The sequence below is a fragment of the Macaca mulatta genome, chromosome 7, assembly GCF_049350105.2.
Source record: "Macaca mulatta isolate MMU2019108-1 chromosome 7, T2T-MMU8v2.0, whole genome shotgun sequence".
NCBI lineage: Eukaryota > Metazoa > Chordata > Mammalia > Primates > Cercopithecidae > Macaca > Macaca mulatta.
In genome coordinates this window covers 10405107-10425490 of record NC_133412.1, presented here as the reverse complement: position 1 = coordinate 10425490, position 20384 = coordinate 10405107, and the positions used below count along the sequence as shown (strand labels likewise).

Below are 20384 nucleotides of genomic sequence, written 5' to 3'. Positions count from 1 at the left end.
GCTCCAAGAATCTGATTGGGTGAGAATGAGGGCTTGCTTAGCTCATAGATAAGTCTTCTCTCAGGTCCTTCCTGGCCTGCTCTCTGACATCCCTACCTTATAGCTCTCGGATGCATTCAATACAGATGCATGCTTTGGATTTGGCAGCAATTTGTACACATGCCACACAGAGATCACAGAAGAGAAATGAAAGTGATCACAAGTACCATTAGGCCTAGAGATTTGGAAAAATGAAATATGTTCTATAGAACTGATTACTGCTTTGGAAGAGATTTAAACTGTGCCTAGAAATCTGTTTCACAGATCTTATTGTTGCTACAGAAGAGATCTAGACCGTCCTAAAGTGCTGAACTCTGCTCCCACTGTGCCCACAACGATGACACAGGTGGATTGTTGCTGCCCCACCCGCCCCCCTACTTACCCTCACCCACCCAACCCACTATGACACGCTGCCCTGCCCAGCCAGAGATTATATAATAGGTCCAGCTGTGCGTGCTTACTATCAGTAAGGCATTGCCCTTTCTGATAGTTCTGACATCCAGTTGGAAATCTCTGTTGGGAGCAGAAGAAATCTCAACTGGGAAGAGAAGGGTGAGCTCAGAGGGCATCATCACACCACATTGCTGTGTGTAAAGACTGTAGAAAGAAAAGCAAAATCCAGGGAAAGTGATTAAAATATAAAAAAAGAAGGAGGCAGGAGAAGAAATTGAAAAGGGAATTAAAATAAAAGAGCTTAAACAGGAAGAGAAAAGAAGAGACGATGCAGTGTGAAAGAAGATTTGGTACTCTGCTTTTCTTAGACTGGATTTGGTCCTGGACTTGTGTAGCGCAATGATTAGGATAGGCTGTGCCTGAAAGCCTGACATGTGTTTCTTCCTTTCAGTAGTTGTATCCTGTTGCCCATGCTGCTGTTTCTGCCGTTGTTTCAGGGTCAACTCCACTTATAATAGCTAGAGCTTTTTCGAAAGTAGGGTGGTAATAAACTAATAGAAATCAGTCAGCCAACTTTTTGGTACCCTCTAACTCTTCTACTATTTTTTAAAGATTCTCTGAAGATTTGGTTGGAAACTCAGTGGATTTGTCAGTAGACATACATGAGTACCCTTAGCAACTTTACTTGTGACGGGACAAATGTAGGTGAGAAAAGGAAAATGGAGCCAAAGTGTGGAAAATTTTGAAAACCAAAAGATTGCTGTGCTCCAGTGGGTTTCATTTATGAGATTTTAAAATTAAAATATGATCTGGTTGACTGAAATTTAGCTTGTGAGAAATACTGCAATTGATCCCGGGAAGCGTGAGAGTGTAGGCGGCTTAGGTTTCTTCTTGGCTCTGTGTGGCCTGAACACAAGGTCTACCTTTTACCTGCTCCTTCCTGGGGCAATGACTGCATTGGCTGTTGGGAGCTTTTCCATAACGGATGTTTGTGTTCACATTTTAGGAACGCTATGATGGAAGACGTTGGACAGCATCCACTGGATGATGTGTAAGTAAGAGAATAATAAAAGAGTTCGGTAGAGGAAGCTCCACGGGAAGAGCCTCCAGCGATCCAGTAAGGAAGAGCTCCACTGTGTGAGACCGTATCTCCTCAAGTCTGGGGAGGCTTCCTAGGGAGAAGAAACTTTGGCTTCAGTTCTCTGTTCTTCATCAGACTAATGATGGGGTTTTCAAAGATCTCTAGTGTCTCAAACAGCTAATCAGTCTTGCAGGAAAAAGATTTCTCTCCCTTCCGGCTTCCACTCAGCCCGTGTCCCTGCCTGACTAGGTTAGAAGATAACAAAAGGAGAAACCTTTTCCTTGCAGGTCTTTAAATGCTTTAGAGGTATTGCTTGGATTCTGCATACTTCATCTAAAATATTTCAAAACAAGTGTGTTAAAGTATTCATAGAAAAAATATTTCTTTTGCTTCATAAAAGATTTGTTTTAGTGGGTGCCACTTACAGTATTTCAATTTAAAATGTGGTTCCACTCCAGGAATTTACTTTATGCAAAACAGTGTAGAAATCAATTTATCATGGAAAACAAAATAAGGCTGGTTAGGCCTATTAACAACAGAAGATAAGAGAATAAATGAAATTATAGGAGAGCGTCTTCTTAGGGCTCCTATGCTTTCCTGTCCTGAGGTTGGTGATAAAGATGATTTTCTGTAGGTACCAGATGATGGAATTACCATCATTAGAAGCCGTAAAACAGAACCTTGACTGCCTGAATTCAGACCTTGAAAAGGACCTGCAAAAACTGGATATGGAGAATCAGGTTCTCCTTAGAAAGATTAAAGAGAAAGAAGAAACTATTCCAAGGTAAGGCTTTGCAGTTGGCTGGGGAAGGGCCTCTCCTCCCCCGCAGGTCCCTTGGGATACAGAAGGTGGAAGGAAGTTTCACTTATTTGATGGTGAATCTTGGTGTGTTATTTAAATCCTGAAGTATGAACCACAGTGCCCTCAAAATACTTCATGGATAGATTTTTGCGTTAAGTGTTCACATTAGGTTGACATTTTATTGCCATTGCATTTGGTAGTTACTCTGGCTTCCTGAGACTTTGGAAGTAGTTTCTCAAACTGGGGCCCTGGCAGCTTCCTTAGGGACTGATCCACACCTGGGTGACTTTATATTTTTCAGTCTGGAAAGAGAGCTGGCCTTGTCACTAGAACAAGTCAAAGAGGAGGAGGAGTTGAACTATATCATAGATGCTCAGGAGGAATCCCTGAGGGAGCTGGAATTGGAGACAGCAAAGCTGGTAAGGGGGCGTCTAGAAAAGGACCATTGGATGCAACTTGTTTGCATTCTGCTGCTCTCTTTCCCAGGAAGTCATCCCATGTTCAATTCTTCTGTGTCTAAAATCATGGCTGTTTAAGAGAGTGTTCTGGGAATGAAGCACTGGGTATGGGTGCCGAAGAGGCTTTCTTCCCAGATCTGCTGTGTGAGCCAGAGTGCACTTTTCCGACTTGATAGACTAATCCCCAGATACTATTTCAGTGACCTGGTGAAGGGGGAGAGATGACAGCAGAGCAACTTCCTTCCCTTGACTTCCTTTTTCCCCACAGGAAAAAAGTAATGCAATCCTCAGCAGGAATGTGGTGGAGCTTCAGAAAAAGGTAAGGGGAGCCCTGGGTTTTTTAGGGACCCAGAGACCCTAAGAACATTGTGTCTTCACAAGAGAAAGGCTGGTGGGTGGCGTGCAGGAGGGGTGCTAGGCACATTCAGAATGAGAAAATATGTACATAAAAGTTAACGGAAAGGCTGTTCTCCACACAGCAAAGCCCACCCTGGAAACAAGCCTCATTTCTTAGGAATCTCAATAAGAGTTATCTTCCAGAACTCTCTAATCACAGAGACTGGAGAAGAGGGGGCAACTGGCGAGGGTGGCATGCTCCCTCCACACTGCTGCTGCCAAGTGTTCTCTGGGCATTACAGACTGTGGTGAGAGGGCTAAAGGGCGGTACAGGGAGAAAGACTGATCCCTCCTCCCACCACTCTGCCCCCTTCTCCCTTCCCTGTCTCACTGTCCTCTCCTCCTCGCGGTGCCCTTGCTTCCACGGGCGATGGGAACAGACAACTCTGTCCAGCCCACATGGAGTCAGGCAGCCTGCACAGGGAGAAGGAGATGCTTTTCTGCCAAGCTTCGATCCAGGGCCCGAATTAGTAACCACCGTCTGTAGCCTGGGACCCCTACTCTGCCACTGTCCCAGATTTTCATGTCTGTGTGCCACACTTAGTTCATGATTTTTGGAATGCTATTTTAGATTTCAGAGCTATTTACAAATATTGACCTTGAAGAAGAAGCCACAAAGCAGATCCTGGAGGAAATGAGGGTGAGTAGAAAAAACAAACAGATTTTCTGGGAGATGTGTCAATTCTCGGTCCTGTGAGAAATTGCTCTCAAGGACTCCCCTAGGGCGTACTGGTTATGTTTGTGCACTTATCAGAGATGAGTCAGTGTCCTTTATTCCATGTATGTAATCCCATGGCCTGTGGGGCATTCATGACATCACTAGTCACACTAGGAGCAGAGATGACTGCAGTGGATCAGAGTGGAGGGAACTGCTCCAGAGTCCCCATCTTCCACCAGTCAATAAAACACAAGTTCTGAATGTCCACTGGGACCTGCCCTCCGGAAGTTTATTACTTAAGTAAGGACACACAAATAAGATATTCAATAGGAAGAAAATATTGACTCCCATAATCATACAGGGATGTGTCGTGATCTTCTGATTTTCCAACCCATGGCTCAAAGGCCCAAGAAGTTGTTTTTTTGTTTTTTTGTTTTTAATTTATTTTATTATCTTTTTCCTCTGCTAGAAGATAAGTCCATGGAGAACATCAATAGTTGTCTATGTTGTTCATTTGTTTCCCCGGGGCCTAGAACTATGTGCCTGGCACATAGTAGACGCCCAATAAATATATGTTGAATGAATGACTACACTGGACACCCAATAGTGGGGGAAACCCCTATTAGGAAGCTCTCTGCATATGTATGTGGTGACTGTGGCAATTTCACTGAGCCCACTGTACAAGAGCCCCACTGTCTTATGCATTTCTCAGAAAAAGAGAAGCCAGGTTTCTCTGTCTCTCTCTCTCTCTCTTCTTCTTTTTTTTTTTTTTTTTTTTTTTTTTTTTTGAGATGGAGTCTCACTCTTGTCATCCAGGCTGGAGTGCAGTGGCAAGATCTCAGCTCACTGCAACCTCTGCTTCCCAGGAGTTAAAGCAATTCTCCTGCCTCAGCCTCCTGAGCGGCTGGGGCTACAGGTATACGCCACGATACCTGGCTAATTTTTGTATTTTCAGTAGAGATGGGGTTTTGCCACGTTGGCCAGGGTGGTCTCAAACTCCTGACCTCAAGGAATCTGCCTGCCTCGGTCTCCCAAAGTGCTGGGATTACAGGCATGAGCCACCACGCCTGGCCCAGGTTTCTCTTTTATTTCCTGTGTGATTCGGAGGACATGCCAGGACACCCTATGAAATATGAGTGGGAGGAAGAGGCTTGTGAGCTTTTGGTCAGTAGGCCTGGAGGAAGGAGGATGGCTGGGCTCACTGAATGGGGCACTGGCCTACTGAGGGATAAATGTCAGCTCTGCCACTCTGCAACTTTTAAACAAGTTGCATACTTAACTTCTCTGCGCCTTTGTTTCTTTATCTGTAAAATGGTGAGGGGATGGATAATAAAAAGTGCCCATCCTAAATTGTTATCAGATGTCTTCAACATATGATAGCCATTAGTATCTTGCTCTCTGCTGGTCTGGAGATGGTGATAATTACCCACTTCCCTTCCATAAAAGAATGCTAGTAGTAACCTTCTGCTGTCACTCATTGTCTTCCACAGGCAAGACTACAGAAGTCAACAGAGTCCTGTGCAAAGCAAGAGGAGGAGCTGGCCAAGGTAGAGGCAGTGTCTCTTCCACTGAGGGTCTGTCTGGGATAGAATGGGAGAGAATCCCAAGGGTCTTAGAAACAGATCTGTTGAGGCATGGGAGGGGGAGGTAAAAAAACATCTTGCAAATGAATTTCTGATTCTTATGCATTCTTCTGCAGCTGAAGGGAAAGAAAACTTCTATTAAAAACCTGCTTTTACCATTTCTTACACCTCTATGTCAAATACCATTGTCGAATTCCAAACCAAAGTGCCTTGCCACATCGCCTGGTATATCACCCGACAGGCATATGACAACTTGGGCAAAATATTTCCTTTGCTTAAAATCAGACCCTGTGCCTAACGATGAGATCACCTCTTTGTGATGTGATTGTTGTTTCCTTCAAGTCAGGAGTTGCTAGGTAACCAGCCAAGTGCCAGTGCACCAGGTAGGGCCCCAGGCAGGAGGCTGGGTTTGGCTCTGATTTGACTCATGGGGTTTGTTAATTTTCTTTCTTTTTAGATAGAGCATGACTACCAATCTGTGTCTGAGCTCTGTAAGGACCAGGTCTACTACATAAAGGTACAACCCGTCTGGAGGAGAAGTCCGAGTAGAGGCAGAATGTCTCCAAGGCCATGGGTTCCTTGGTTTTTCGTTAGGCTGGAATGTGTCACTAGGAGAAATGCTCTATATACAACAGCAACAAGACGACGGATGTTTGTTAAGGATTTACTTTGTGCCAAGTACTGTGCTAAGTACTCAACATATATATAGTATTTTTCTCAATCAATTTGTTCAATAATTCTATGAGCATGACAGTTATGATCAAGGGGATAATGAGGTTTCAGGACGTTAGAACGCAGCTAGTAATGGGGAACACCGCTAGTAAATGTCAGAATTGGGATTTGAATACAAGCAGGGACCTGAATGGGAGGGAGCTCTTTTTGTTCATATACATCCATTCTGGTTACTAATATCTTTGAATTTTTTATTAGAACCCCTCCCCCACTGGTGTGTGCATACTGATGAGTACACTGTTTGGAAAATAATTAGCAGAATGCTTTTATTAATGACATCATGATGAAATATGGACATTTTCCATTTATGACTTTTTTTTTTTAACTTCATGGAAAGAAATACCAGGAAGTTCTGAGGAAGATGAAAGAGGAAAAGGAGACGCTGCTTCTTGAGAAAGAAATGTAAGTTCAGAAAAATGGCCTCCCTGATGGACTGCAGTGGCAGTCCGGCAGTCCGGGTGGTCTTTGAAGGGAGGGGTGCTTCTCAGCACAGCGTGTGTCACTGTGTAAACGGCCTCCAACAAGTCATCTCTTTCAGCCTCCGCTCCATGGTTCAGACTGGAAAACCACCAGCATTCAGGCGTTCCTCTTGCCTTCCTCAGCAATTGGTGTTTTAAAAGTCTCTTTTTGGCCAGGTGCGGTGGCTTATGCCTGTAATCCCAGCACTTTGAGAGGCCGACGCGGGTGGATCACCTGAGGTCAGGAGATCGAGACCATCCTGACCACATGGTGAAACCCCGTCTCTACTAAAAAAATACAAAAATTAGCCAGGCCTGGTGGTGGCCACCTGTAATCCTAGCTACTCGGGAGGCTGAGGCATGAGAATCCCTTGAACTCGGGAGGTGGAGGTTGCAGTGAACTGAGATCGTGCCACTGCACTCCAGCCTGGGCAACAGAGTGAGACTTTCTGTCAAAAAAAAAAAGTATCTTTTTAATGTTCTTCTCGCTCTCTCTCTCTCTTTTTTTTTTTTTTTTTGTTATTATTGTTGTTGTTGCTGTTGTTGTTTGTTTGAGACAGAGTTTCACGCTTGTCGCCCAGGCTGGAGTGCAACGGTGGGAACTCAGTTAACCGCACCTCCGCCTCCCAGGTTCAAATGATTCCCCTGCCTCAGCCTCCCAAATAGCTGGGATTACAGGCATGTGCCACCGTGCCCAACTAATTTTTGTGTTTTTAGTAGAAACAGCATTTCACCATGTTAGCCAGGCTGGTCTCGAACCCCTGATCCCAGGTGATCCACCTGCCTCAGACTCCCAAAGTGCTGGGATTACAGGCATGAGCCACCACGCCCAGCCCTAATGTTCTTTTCACATGTCCTCAGTTGCATGCCATTCCTGAAAATTATCTGCAGCTATGTTCAGAGAGTAAGAAACGTAGTAAAAAGAGGACTAGGGGCCAAGAAATATTCCTTTATGTGTGTGTACTGTCCCCTTTCCCAGGATGTAGTAGGTCCACCAGACTGACCAGAGGCCCCAGTGATGCCCTTTTATACTTTCTTTCCATAGACTGTATGTCTCAGGACTTGTCACACTTTCCTTTTGATTATTTATACTTTTCAATTGCATTATATAATATACATAAAGTGCACAAATTTTATATAGTTTGGTGAATTTTTATACGTGAGACCACCACTGAGATCAAGCTATGGAGCATTTTGAGTTCCCGAAAAGTCTCCCTGTTCCGTCCTCCCAGTCAATACTCCTGGAAAAGCAACCATTCGCCTGACTTCTATCTCTTTCTTTTTAAAGCATTCTTGAACTTTGTGTAAATTTATTATGTTCTTGATTGTGTCTAGCTTTCACTGAGACTCACTCACAAGGCTGCATGATTTGTTCTTTTTCATGGCTGTTATATTCTATGTAACATATAGAAATACGGCACAATTTATCTATTCTACTGTTAAGGAACATGTTGCTTATTTCCAGTTTGGAGATTTATAATAATGCTGCTACAAGCATTCTTGTGCATGTCTTTTGATGGATGTATCCTCTCATTTTTCTTGGGTTATATACCAAGGAATAGAATTTCTAGGTCATAGGGTATATACATCTTTGGTTTACTAGATAAGCTGAACAATTTTCCAAAGTGCCTGTACCAACATCCCCTCCCATAAAAAATGTACAAGAGTTCTAGTTATTCCTCATCCTTACTTTCACTCAGTATTTACAGCCTTTATGATTTTAGCTATTCTGGCAGGAGGGTGTAGTGATGTACAATTTTGATTTTTAAAACATTTTATTACTGAATAATAATGATATTTTATGTGCATTTTATTGCTGATTAATGATGATGTTTTATAGCTTTTCACACAGTTTGGAAATTTGAATGTCCTCTTCGTGATATGTCTTTTGCCTGCGTCTGTGAGATTGTTAGTCTTTTTCTAATTGATCTGTAGGAGTTCCTTATTTTTTTCATAAGATCCTTTGTCAAATGTATGTATTATACTCTATTCTGTGGCTTTCCTTTTTTACTTTCTTAATGACATTTTGGATAAACAATAGTTATTAATTTAGAAAACAATCTAATCTGTGAAATGTGTCGATCCATTCTTTCTGCTTTCTGCCTTTTTGAGGTCATACAACTACTCTCTATGGTTTCCCCTAGAATTTTTTATCATTTACCTTTTACTCAGGTTTATGTTCTTTTGGAATTTATTTTCTTTTCTGTGGTGTGAGGTAGAGATTAAAATTTGTGGGGTTTTTTTTTTCTATGTGGATATCCAATTGGTCCAGCACCATTTATTGAAGAGATTATGCATTTGCAGTAGTGTCTTATTTTATGTCTGGTGACCATATATGTGTGAGTGTTTCTGAATGCTTTATTCTGCACAATTGGTTGCTGTTTCTATCCTTGTGCCAAAACTACACTAATTACTGCAGCTTTATAATTAGTATTGATATGGTAGCTTAAATTCTGCATGATTATCTTGGCTTTCTTGGCCCTTTGAATTTCTATATAAATTTTAAAATTGTTTTTTCAACTTCTACCAAAACCAAAACAAAAAACCTTGCTGAGATGTTGATTGGAGTTACATGGAATCTATAGATAAAGTGAGAGGATAATTAGTATCTAAACAATAGTTTTCCAGGGCCAGGTGCTGTGGCTTGTGCTTGTAATGCCAGCGTTTTGGGAGGCTAGGAGGGGAGGTTCTCCTGAGGCCAGGAGATGGGGACCAGCCTGGGCAACATAGCAAGACACTATCTCTAAAAAATAAAACAAATTAGCTGGTCATGGTTGTGTGTGCCTATAGTCCTAGCTACTCAGGACTAAAATAAACAATAGCTTCACACACCATGACATCTTTATCCCTCTATTTATTTAGATCTTTAATTTCTCACAATAATGTTTTATAGTTTTCTGTGTGGTGTTCTTATACACTTACCATCAGATTTATTCCTAGGTATTTAATATTTTTAATGCTACTGTGAATGCTGTGTTAATTTAATTTTCTTTCTTTATTAATTTTTTTTTTAAAAAAATAGAGACGGTGGCTGGTTGTGGTGGCTCTGCCTGTAATCCCAGCTCTTTGGGAAGCTGAGGCAGGTCAGGAGTTCGAGACCAGCCTGACTAACATGGTGAAACCCTGTCTCTACTAAAAACACAAAACAAAACAAAACAAAAAGTAGCCAAGTGTGGTGGCACATGCCTGTAGTCCCAGCTACTCAGGAAGCTTAGGCAGGAGAATTGCTTGAACCCGGGAGGCGGAGGTTGCAGTGAGCCGAGATTATGCCACTGCACTCCAGCCTGGATGACAGAGCGAGACTCCATCTCAAAAAATATAAATAAAATAATAAAATAAAATAAAATAGAGACAGGGCCCCACTATGTTGCTCAGGCTGGTCTCAAACTCCTAGACTTAAGCGATCCTCCTGCCTTGGCCTCCCTCCCAAAGTGCTAGGATTACAGGTGTAAGCCAACATGCCCATCCTTGATTTTTTGATTACTGTTAGTGCATAGAAATACAATTGGTTTCTATATATTGAACTTGTATCACTAATCTTGCTAAATTCACTTATTCTAAAAATTTCTTTTAGCTTCTCAACTATAAATAATAACAATTGTATTTTTTCCTTTTCAGTCTTTAACTTTTTATTTCTTTTTTTTTTTTTTTTTTTTTTTTTTTTTTTTGCTTTATTGAATTATTTGCAAGCATTTGCAGGCATTATTTGCTGGTATTATTTATAGGCATTTCCATTAATGGACTCAATCCTATTGCAGAAAGTGAAACTTAGGACAGCAAAACAAATGAACAATGAACAGAAGGTATTGGCGAGTGAATAAAAGCAAGCAGATTCTGGAAGGGATCTGGCACTTGGAAAAAGAGAATCATGGGCATTATTTCCCCATTTCTATAGCTTCTAGCCTGAAGAAAGACCAAACTGGGTGTGTAAGATGCACCAGCAGAGAAAACCTATAGTCTTTTTGGAGTAACAAAATAGAGAATAGAGAGTCTGAGGCAGCCAAAGATCCTGGGGAAAAAGTAGAGAGTCAGACATGGGGAGTTCCTAAATCTGTGTCTAAACTGTACCTGAATCTCTGACTGGACTTTCCAACCATGCATGCTCAGGACAATGTGTGAGCAGCCCAACTCAGGACATAAGACCAGAACTGACATTGAGCTTCCACCAAGACACAAACTGCAGTTGGAATCCAACGTCAGGGTTATATCCAGCTTAGTTTTCATTGATTGTCTTTCTTTTAAGAATGAATCACATCTTCCTGGTTCTTTATAAGTTGAGCAATTATGGATTTTAAATGTTGAGCGTTGTGAATGTTACCAGGAGTCTAGGATGTCACATAACTTAGGAAAGCACCTTTCATTAGCCTCTCAGATTACGTTACCTAATTCTTGGCTCTGATCTCTTACCCAGATCCAAAGCCCAGAATGACTCCTCTCAAATAGTGAAACCTGGGTCAATTTTGGTGGACACTACCCAAAGAAACATGGCAAGTTTTTCCTATTCCAAACCTGGGTTTTCCTCTATCCCCTCCCTCTCCTAGGTCCTCCCTCTCTTTCCCTTCTTTTTAATAATCCTATAATTAGGAAATAATGAGGTTTAGTGCCTACTCCACACCACGGAAGCTAGGAGGTGGCAGAGCCAGAATTCAAACCCAGGCATCCTGACTCCAGGGCCTCTGCTCTTCTGCCTCCCTGTGAACACATGAAAAGCCATAGCTGTGATTTCTCATTGCTTCCCACAGGAGAAGACCACCATTAAGAAACAGGAGAGAATCTGTTGGTACAAGTAAGTGGAAGAATCTTGCTTTTACCTAGCCTAGACCACATTTCACTCTGTGCATTACCTGATGAGGGCCAAAAGAACAAGGATAAACACATCATCCAGTGATCAGAATACACAAGGCAGCCCCAAATTTCTCCCAACCATTCTTACTTTTCTCAGTGCAGAATTATAACACCAGAGTTAAACAACAGTTATAAATAGCTGGAGAAATGTGTGGCTCTTTCTGAGAAATTTGGGATAAAGATGTAGGTTGCATTTAACTTTTAATTTTCATTCTTATGATCCTAGGTATAGCCCCTTTCCATTTTTCAAGTCCTGCACTTGATTTCCTCTGTGATATTCCTTGTTGGGAAGAAAGTTTAGGATGCATTAATTTTCTTAGTTATCTTCAGGCTTAGAAATTTTAGAAAAAGATTCTTGAACTCTCTGTGCCTTTGGTTTTTTAGTTTTTGAAATAAGAAGATTGACCCTGAAGAGCTTCAAGTGGCACTTTAATAAAAAGCCTCTATTTACGATATTTCAAAATAGTTGAAGGTCTTAGACCTGTTGCCAGAGTAGGATTTTCTTGAGTGCACACAAGAAAGCACACACACACACACACACACACACACACACACACACAGAGACAGAGAAAGAGAGAGAGAGAAAGCCCTTTTATTGGTTTGTTTTAGCACCTGTTTAGAAAAAGCTAATCCTCATCATTTTTCCTGGATGTTAATGTCATCGATGGCTAAATCTTATTTCAAATTCTAAAACTGCCCATTACAGAGGACCTGAAAAGAACCACTGGACACAAGGCTCACAAGTGATGGTCCTAAACATTTTCTGATAACCCTAGAAAGGCCTGTCCTGTACACAGTACCTGGCAAGTCTTCTTTCGTACCTCTAACTTTTCTATGTAGAAAAGTTAGAGCTACAAAATGTCAGGAGGACTATGCTGTTGGAGGACTGAATGTCAGGAGGGTTGTATTCAATTTCTAACCATGACATCACTCTTTTTCTGTATTTGCCTCTTCCCTACTCTTACCCTGTGTCCCCATTCCCTACTTTCCCTTATCAACTTTGCCTGAAGAAAGCAATTCACCAGCCATTTATGACTGTGAGGTTTGCCTTTCACTGCTTGACCTCAGGCTGTCTTTTTTCTTATGCAAATAATGAACATCTCTTTGCAGGCATTTCCAGTATCTCACCTTCATGGCCCTAGTCTTCATTAGGTTGCTGGCTTATGTGTTTTTCCATCTGCAGTACATAAACCCAGATCTTTTCGTGGATGTCCTGCCCCTGGTGCTGAGCAGGGGCACCTTGGAGAGGCTGAGGAAGGTCTCATGTCCCTTCCTCACTCTAGCAGTGGAAGAAGCGCTACCACACTAGTCTGGGGTGACCTGGGGGCATCACCCCACACCTGAGTGGAGGGGCCGTGGCTGTGGCCCCATGTTGGGGATGGCCAGGAAGGATGTGGAAGCCTTTGACTCAGAGCCGCTACTTGACATCTGAGTTTTCATTTTGTTCTTTCCCTGCTTTCCCTCTGGAATGTGTCTCTTTCAAATAAATATGTTTGACGAGAGTCCACAGTGTTGGTCTGTGAATTTCGTCTGTGAGTCCTGGGACCCCTCACTAGGTATTCGCAGGTTCCACCCTTGGCTGTTGAGAAAAGCTGCACTTAAGGCGAGATAATAAAAACTCCCCTCAGGACTTCCATTCTCTGCTCTGTATTTTTAAAAACTTAAACAATCATATACTTACCCGGGCGTGGTGGCACATGCCTGTAATCCCAGCTACTCGGGAGGCTGAGGCGGGAGAATTGCTTGAAATGGGGAGGCGGAGGTTGCAGTGAGCCGAGATCACGCCACTGCACTCCAACCTGGGTGACAGAGTGAGATGTCTCAATAATAATAATAATAATAATAATAATAATGTGTTCATTTGTTAGATTCTCCAGTCTCTTTGGGATGTACATAAGGGCACCCAATTTAGGAACCACTGGGGTGGATACAAAGATTTCCCCTTCTCCTGTTTTAACAACACATTATCTCCCCTACAAGCTTATTTTATTTTATATTATGCTATGTCTTACAAGATTAAGATGTGGGAAAAAAAACTGACCTATTTCATTTAAACAGGTGGTTACTCATTCATAAATGAGAAGAAAATTATCCTAAAATTCAAGTGCAATTAAAAGCAGTGTATAAAACCAGAAAGTGCTTGAGATACAGCCAAACACAAATTTGTACCTACCTATCCTTCAATCCCAGTTCAAATGTCCTCACTCCCATACAGCTGCCTCTGACCCCTTCTCACTGAAGACAGCCTCTCTTGCCTTCCAGATGCTCCCGACACCTTCTCTGGGCATCCCATACTGCCCTGTCCACTTCTGCCTCATAGTGTCATCATTGTGTGCCTTGACCTTGGGGCTGGTGGCCCCTTTATTTCTGTATCCTCCCACATGTTCCCTTCACTCATATCTTCACAAAGTAGGACTCAGTAAAAGAGGGACTGATTCCTTGAGTAAACTGTATTTCTTTCCCTGAACACTTGGGGGGTCACAATTGGAACCATGAGCCTAGACCCTGTATTGTGACAGCTCACACTTTTGCAGGGACAGCCAAACAGAGCCTGGATGGTGCAGAGGGAAGGGAAGTAGAAGAATGTGGCACAAAACATGAGGTCATCTGGCCTGCTGGTGGCATCTCCATGGTTACCAAAGTGGTGGAGATGCCTTTCTTTGCCTGTTTCTTCTGCCTACACATTCCCTACACTCTTACTTTCTAGTGACCTTCTCTCCTTTAGAAATCTTTATTGATGTAGGTTTTAATTGAATTTCACTTGGAAGCGTCCGGGCAGAAGAAAACATTGTATGTTTACTTTGGCTGTAGACACGGCCCTGTCTCAGGTTTTCTTTCTGAGGTCTGGGGAAGAAGAGAGTGAATGGTCTCAGAACAAGGTGTCTATAAAATGAAAAACTGGCCAATATCACCCTCTTGTGGCCAAATGAAAGCCTTTTGCATTTCAAGTGGCTTCACCTAAAGGAGTGATTAACAAATTGAAGCAAGAAAGAGGGATCAGATGTCACCATTGGATAATTTTCTCTATGTGTTCTAATAAGTCCAATTAGTCTTCATTCATCTATTAATTAATTCATTCAGTGAATACTTACTGAGCATCTTCCTTGGGCGAGGCAATGTTCTAAGTGCTGGGATATAGCAATGAACACAACAGACAAAAATCTCTGCTCACATTCTAGTGGATAGAGGCAGACAGTAAACACATAATTAAATATGCAAATATTGGATGATGTTAAGTGATATAACAAAGTTCAGTGGGGAGGAGGGAATGCTGAGGAGGAGCAGTCACAGTGTTCTTTGAGAGAGTGGCATTATAACAAAGACCGGAGCGAGACGAAGGATTCAGCCAGTGGTAGATAAAGAGTCAGCAAAGACATGGTCTTGAGGTTGGAGGGTGCCCGTGATGCTGAGGTTCCTTTGCAGAGTCCCAGCTCACACTTCTGTAACGGTCCCTTCATTAAACTCTCTTCATTGGAATCCTTCAAGTTGAATTCTGGTTCTGCTAGGACAGGACCCTGGCTGATACACTGTCCACTGGCCAGAACATGTCCTAGGCCGAAGGGCTTCAGTGCTTGGGTGACTCTAAGACTACAGGTGGATGTGAGAAGAATGGCTGTGGCTGGCCAAGAGAAGTATCCCATTCCCATCCTGTCACACAATTCTTCATCGACTCGTAGAACACTCAGGCTCTCTACCACCTAGCCCTTCCTGCACAACCCTAGACAGACATGAGCCTATCCCAACATTCAAGGCTGGCTAGAGAGCAGCAGCTTGGGCTAGTATGGACTAGGTAGCCCCTCACTTACAGTCAGCCATCTAGTGGGGATTTGAAACCTTGAAACCGCTAGAAGTGCACATTGTTGACACACAGTAGCCTTTGCTGCCCCCAGAGAGCCTGCCTCCAATAGGATGCTGGCTTCAGAAAGGCCTGAATGGCATTCTTAAATCTTGGAGGCAGAAGAGGGATGGCTGCTGCTTTAAAAAACAAACAAACAAAATATATATATATATAAAAAATAGATACATATAGTATATGCTATATACTCTATATATACTATACTTACATATAATATACTATATATTATATATATATAGAGAGAGAGAGAATATATATATACACATAGAGAGAGAGAGAGAGGGAGAGAGAGAGAGAGACAAAGCCTTGTTCTGTCACCCAGGTTGAAGTGTAGTGGCGTGACCACAGCTCACTGCATCCTCAACCTCCCAGGCCCAAGCAATGCTCCCACCTCAGCCTCCTAAGCAGGGAGGATCTCTTAAGCTCAGGAGTTTGAGACCAGCCTGGGCAACATAATGGGACCCCATCTCTATTTTTTATTTTATTTTATTTTATTTTTATTTTATTTCGTTTCATTTCATTTCATTTCATTTTTGAGGCGGAATCTCACTCTGTTGCCAAGGCTGGAATGCAGTGGCGTGATCTCAGCTCACTGCAACCTCCACCCCGCCAGGTTCAAATGATTCTCTTGCCTCAGCCTCCTGAGTAGCGGGGACCACAGGTACGCGCCACCATGCCCAGCTAATTTTTTTCCATTTTGTGTAGAGACTAGAGACGGGGGTCTCCCTGCTGCCCAGGCTGGTCTTGAACTCCTGGCCTTAAATGATCCTCCCACCTCAGCCTCCCAAACTACTGGGATTACAGTCATGAGCCATCACGCCTGGCTGCCACTGCTTTAAATGAGTAGTGCTGAGCTGGGACTCTGATTACCAGTCACAGGGAGCTCACCACTCCCAAAATATCCATCTGTTTCCGAAAGGTTTTAATAAAAGAATGTAAAGCACCTAGCACAAGCAGCATGTAGTGGTATTCAACCAACACAAGTTTTCTTTTCCTTTGCTTTTATCTACTAATTAATCTTAGTTCTATTTTATAAAGTGCTACAGAAAAATGACTGCCTCCTTCATATTTTAGACACTAAAATTGAACAGCCTTCTGTTCTCCAAAATGAACATTCCCAAGTCCTTTCAGTTCACATGGCATAACTTTTAGATCCTGTGTTATCTTATTTATCCTTCCCTGGAACCCTACAGAGCTAAATGGAATACAGTACTGTAGATGAAGTCTGCCTGGCGAAGTATGGTAGCCCATTCTCCTTTTATTCTAAGTGTTACGCCCCTATTAATGCCTTCTAAGATTTTGCTAGCCATTTTGGCAGCTGTTTCACGCAAAGATGTGAGCTTGGAGTCCACCAAGATTCCTAACCCTTTTGAACATGAATTCTTCTTACTCTACATCTCCTCTGTTTTGTATTTGTAAAGATTTTTAAAACTAGGCTACACGCAGCACTTTCCACTTGCTCTGTTAAATTTCATTTTGTTGGTTTGGGTGCTTCATTTTATTTTGTTGCAATGTTTCAAGACCCAGATTCTATGAAGGGATTCATCAGCTCACTTAGTGACCAGTGGTGACACCTGGTAGAGTGGAAATTGCTCAAGTTTGGATGCAGAGGCTGGGCTGTGAGATCTCTTTTGGCCTTGTACTAATTGTTGACCTCAGGCAGCTAGTTAAAGTAGTTAATAATACAAGACTGTCCCCCAGCGAGAGTGTTACAACAGGGCAATTCTTTCAGTATTCTGAAATGGAATTTCTTTGGGTGTGAGGGCTCGAAATCAATGAAATGAATTAGGCTTCTCTATTTTGTTACCTATCTCAAAACATAATTACCTGTTAACTGTTTTGGGCTATCCTTTTTATCATGCTGGAGATCAATTTCCTTAATAGAGAAGGCTGATGTGAAATAGGACTCATATCTATCAACATTATAGCCTTTGCCCTAGGAATTGGCCTATCCCTTTCACTTCTGCGTATTCCAAAGTACCTGTTAAAAAAATTCCACTCAATATCTCTTGGCAAGTTCCAGCGTTGTCTCGAAAAAATCACTGAACAGGAGTCAAGACTTAGACCCTCGTTTGTTATTTATTTGATTTTATACAAGCCATATACCCTCTTTGGGCCTGGGGTTGACTTCCAGGTGATTTCTAAAATCATTCATGCTGACGTTATTTGATTCTATGAACTAGTTCATTCAGGTCCTTGGGTGAGTAAGAACCAACCTCTTCCTAACGTTCTCTAAGCCCCCCAGGTTTCAGCCTTCCTAGCAATCTTACCCTCTTTCCCAGAGGGTTCCTCTGTAAGCCTGGAAGTGCTTATTCCACTTTTTCTTGTCAAGAGTCTCAGCAGTAGTGTTTCTTAAGAATGAGTTAAGGCCGTGCTTGGTGGCTCACGCCTGTAATCCCAGCACTTTGTGAGGCCAAGGCAGGCGGATCACTTGAGGCCAGGAGTTCAAGACCAGCCTGGCCAACATGGTGAAACCCTGTCTCTACTAAAAGTACGAAAATTAGGCAGGGTGGTGGCATATGCCTGTAATCTCAACTACTTGGGAGGCTGAGGCAGGAGAATCGCTTGAACCAGGAGGCAGAGGTTGTAGTGAGCCGAGATCAATCATGCCACTGCACTCCAGCCTGGGCAGCAGAACGAGACTCCATCTCAAATAAATAAATAAATAAAGAATGAATGAATGAAGACCTGCCACATAAAGGCTTAGTTCAGTAAATATTTACTGAGTTTCTACTATGTACCAAACACTGCAATGCATGAATGCAGTGAAGTGGGGGGATGGGGGGGAAAAGAGCAGTTTAAGAATGAGCAATGAATCATGCTCTCAAAACCTCTCCATTTTGTGACAGATCCCAGCCCTCAATATCAAGGTTCGAGGTAACTCTGAAGCTTCTCTGAGGTATAAATGCTGACTTAGTAGGGGCTCAGAACTATCGACGCCCACGTTTCTTGATCATCTACTGTATTGCAGACATTGTGTTAGAGAGGTCATATGATCTCCGTTTCACAGTTTGGACAGTTGCCTAAGATTATCCATCTGGTAAGCAGCAGAGACAGGACTCACGGGCCATCTCTGGCCTCCCCTAGAACATTTGCTTTCGTATTCAGGTGTAATAAAGAGCTTTGAAGTCAGCAGTAGTAGCCTACCACACAGAACCATTGAATCAGTAAGTGTAGTCAGCTCTTTTCCATCACCTATTTTCCTCTCTCCTCTGTTATTTGTTCAAAGATAGTATAGGGGCCCAAAATCATTCTATTCGTTGTCTTAAATTTTACTTTGGAGCCCAATTATTCCTCTAGTTTAATAATTCCCTTTAAAGATTTTTAAATGCTTTGGATAAATGCTTTATTAAAGCATCACAGGCCATTTATACCTTAGAATGAGTAAAAAAAAATGGAAGGACTGGGTTCCGTAGGGGATGGGGGGGACTTAAAGGAATTATTAAGCCGTTGTCTTTTTTATTTTTTGGAGACGGAGTCTTACTCTGTCACCTATGCTGGAGAGCAGTGGTGCAATCTCGGCTCACTACAACCTCCGCCTTCTGGGTTCAGACAATTCTCCTGCGTCAGCCTCCTTAGCAGGTGGGATTACATGCATGAGCCACCACCACAGCTAATTTTTTTTTTTTTTTTTAGTGGAGACGGGATTTCACCATGTTGGCCAGGGTGGTCTCTAACTCCTCACCTCAAGTGATCTGCCCGCCTCAGCCTCCAAAAGTGCTGGGATTACAGGCGTGAGACACTGCACCCAGCTGTCAACTGAAGAAGGGTGAGGGCACTGAATCCAGGGCTAACCAGGAAGCTAAAGTAATCCTTCAAAAGATGACTCCACCAAGAGCAGCCTTGTCTGAGTTGGCTGTGGGGGGAGGCATGTAAAGCTTTATTTCTTACACATAACCATGTCCTTCTCATGCAATAATTTCTAGTATAAAATAACTGGACTTGGGTGATCCCAACCCACTCCAGGGGTGACATTCTTCCCTGCAGATTGCTCTCTTGGAAGTCCCGTTTGAAACGTTCACGCTTGATCTTTATCCCACACAACATACATATTTACTGGTTAGCTTTTCATCAGCTCGTTTGAAATCCTTGTCTTTATACTAAGGTCATCACCCTTTATGTGTAGGTGTCAGCTTAAAAGAGCAACAGTTGCCCCCTGAAAACACTGAATGTCTGTGTCTCCCCAAAATTCATATACTGAGATTAAAATGCCCAATGTGACGGTATCTGGAGGGGGGGCCTTTGGGAGGTAATTGGGTCATGGGGGCAGAAGGATGAGTGCCCTTACAAAAGGGACTTCAGTGAGCTCCCTTGCTCCTTCTGCCATGTGAGTACAAAGCAAGAAGATGGCCATCCATGAACCAGAAAGCGGGCGAATCAGACACCAAATCTTCTGGTACCTTGATCTTGCACTTTCCAACCTCTAGAACTATGAGAAATTAATTTCTGTTGTTTATAAGCTGCCCAGTCTATGATACTTTGTTATATAGCGGGCCAAACAGAGGAAGATACCCCCCTTGGGGTTCAGCGAGTTTGAATCCTGAAGGGTCTCTGGTCTCCAAACTCAAGAGCTGCCAGCTCTGTGGCAGGGCCCATGAACGGGCAGGTCCTGCTCCATTTTCTCGGGTTGTAAAAGCCTTCCTTTCCAGGCTCCTATCCCATAGCTCTCAGCTGACAAACCTGCCCCAGCATGGGGTCATCTACCCTTAGCCACCAGAGGGATGACTTTCCAGTAGTGTAAAGAGGCTGATCCCCTGCTTGGAGGTTGAGATTTATTTTTCTTTTGGGGGGTTTTTCAGTAGATTGGTGAAGTCTGACTCTAACTTGAGGATTTGCAGATCCTGAATTTCTCAGCTCCACTGAGCAAAGTCACAGAAGAGTGGAGAGAGCGATAGCAGTGGCTTTCAGCAGTTCTTAGGAGAATTATGGTTCGGGGTGGAAAAATGGGGTGAGGGTGAGGGCTAGGGCAGCGTGGTGGATGGGGAAAGTCTAAGAGAGTCTGATGGGCAAGGGAATAGATTTCCTGGACATGAATCCTTGCCTTTGCTAGAATTTCTCTGCTGAAAATATAAGTGGTAGGAGA

General features: G+C 42.8%; 1 protein-coding gene across 1 annotated transcript; it reads left to right on the top strand.

The window, feature by feature from the left end:
* The first annotated feature begins 504 nt into the window (after positions 1-504).
* TMCO5B (transmembrane and coiled-coil domains 5B) lies at positions 505-11498 on the top strand. The gene is made up of 9 exons (XM_077938643.1): positions 505-591; positions 1439-1483; positions 2148-2297; positions 3042-3092; positions 3741-3809; positions 5318-5474; positions 6480-6544; positions 11012-11087; positions 11343-11498. Exons 2-5 carry the CDS (start codon positions 1446-1448, stop codon positions 3805-3807), a joined length of 306 nt encoding a protein of 101 aa, XP_077794769.1. The 5' UTR covers positions 505-591; positions 1439-1445; the 3' UTR covers positions 3808-3809; positions 5318-5474; positions 6480-6544; positions 11012-11087; positions 11343-11498.
* Positions 11499-20384: the final 8886 nt, after the last annotated feature.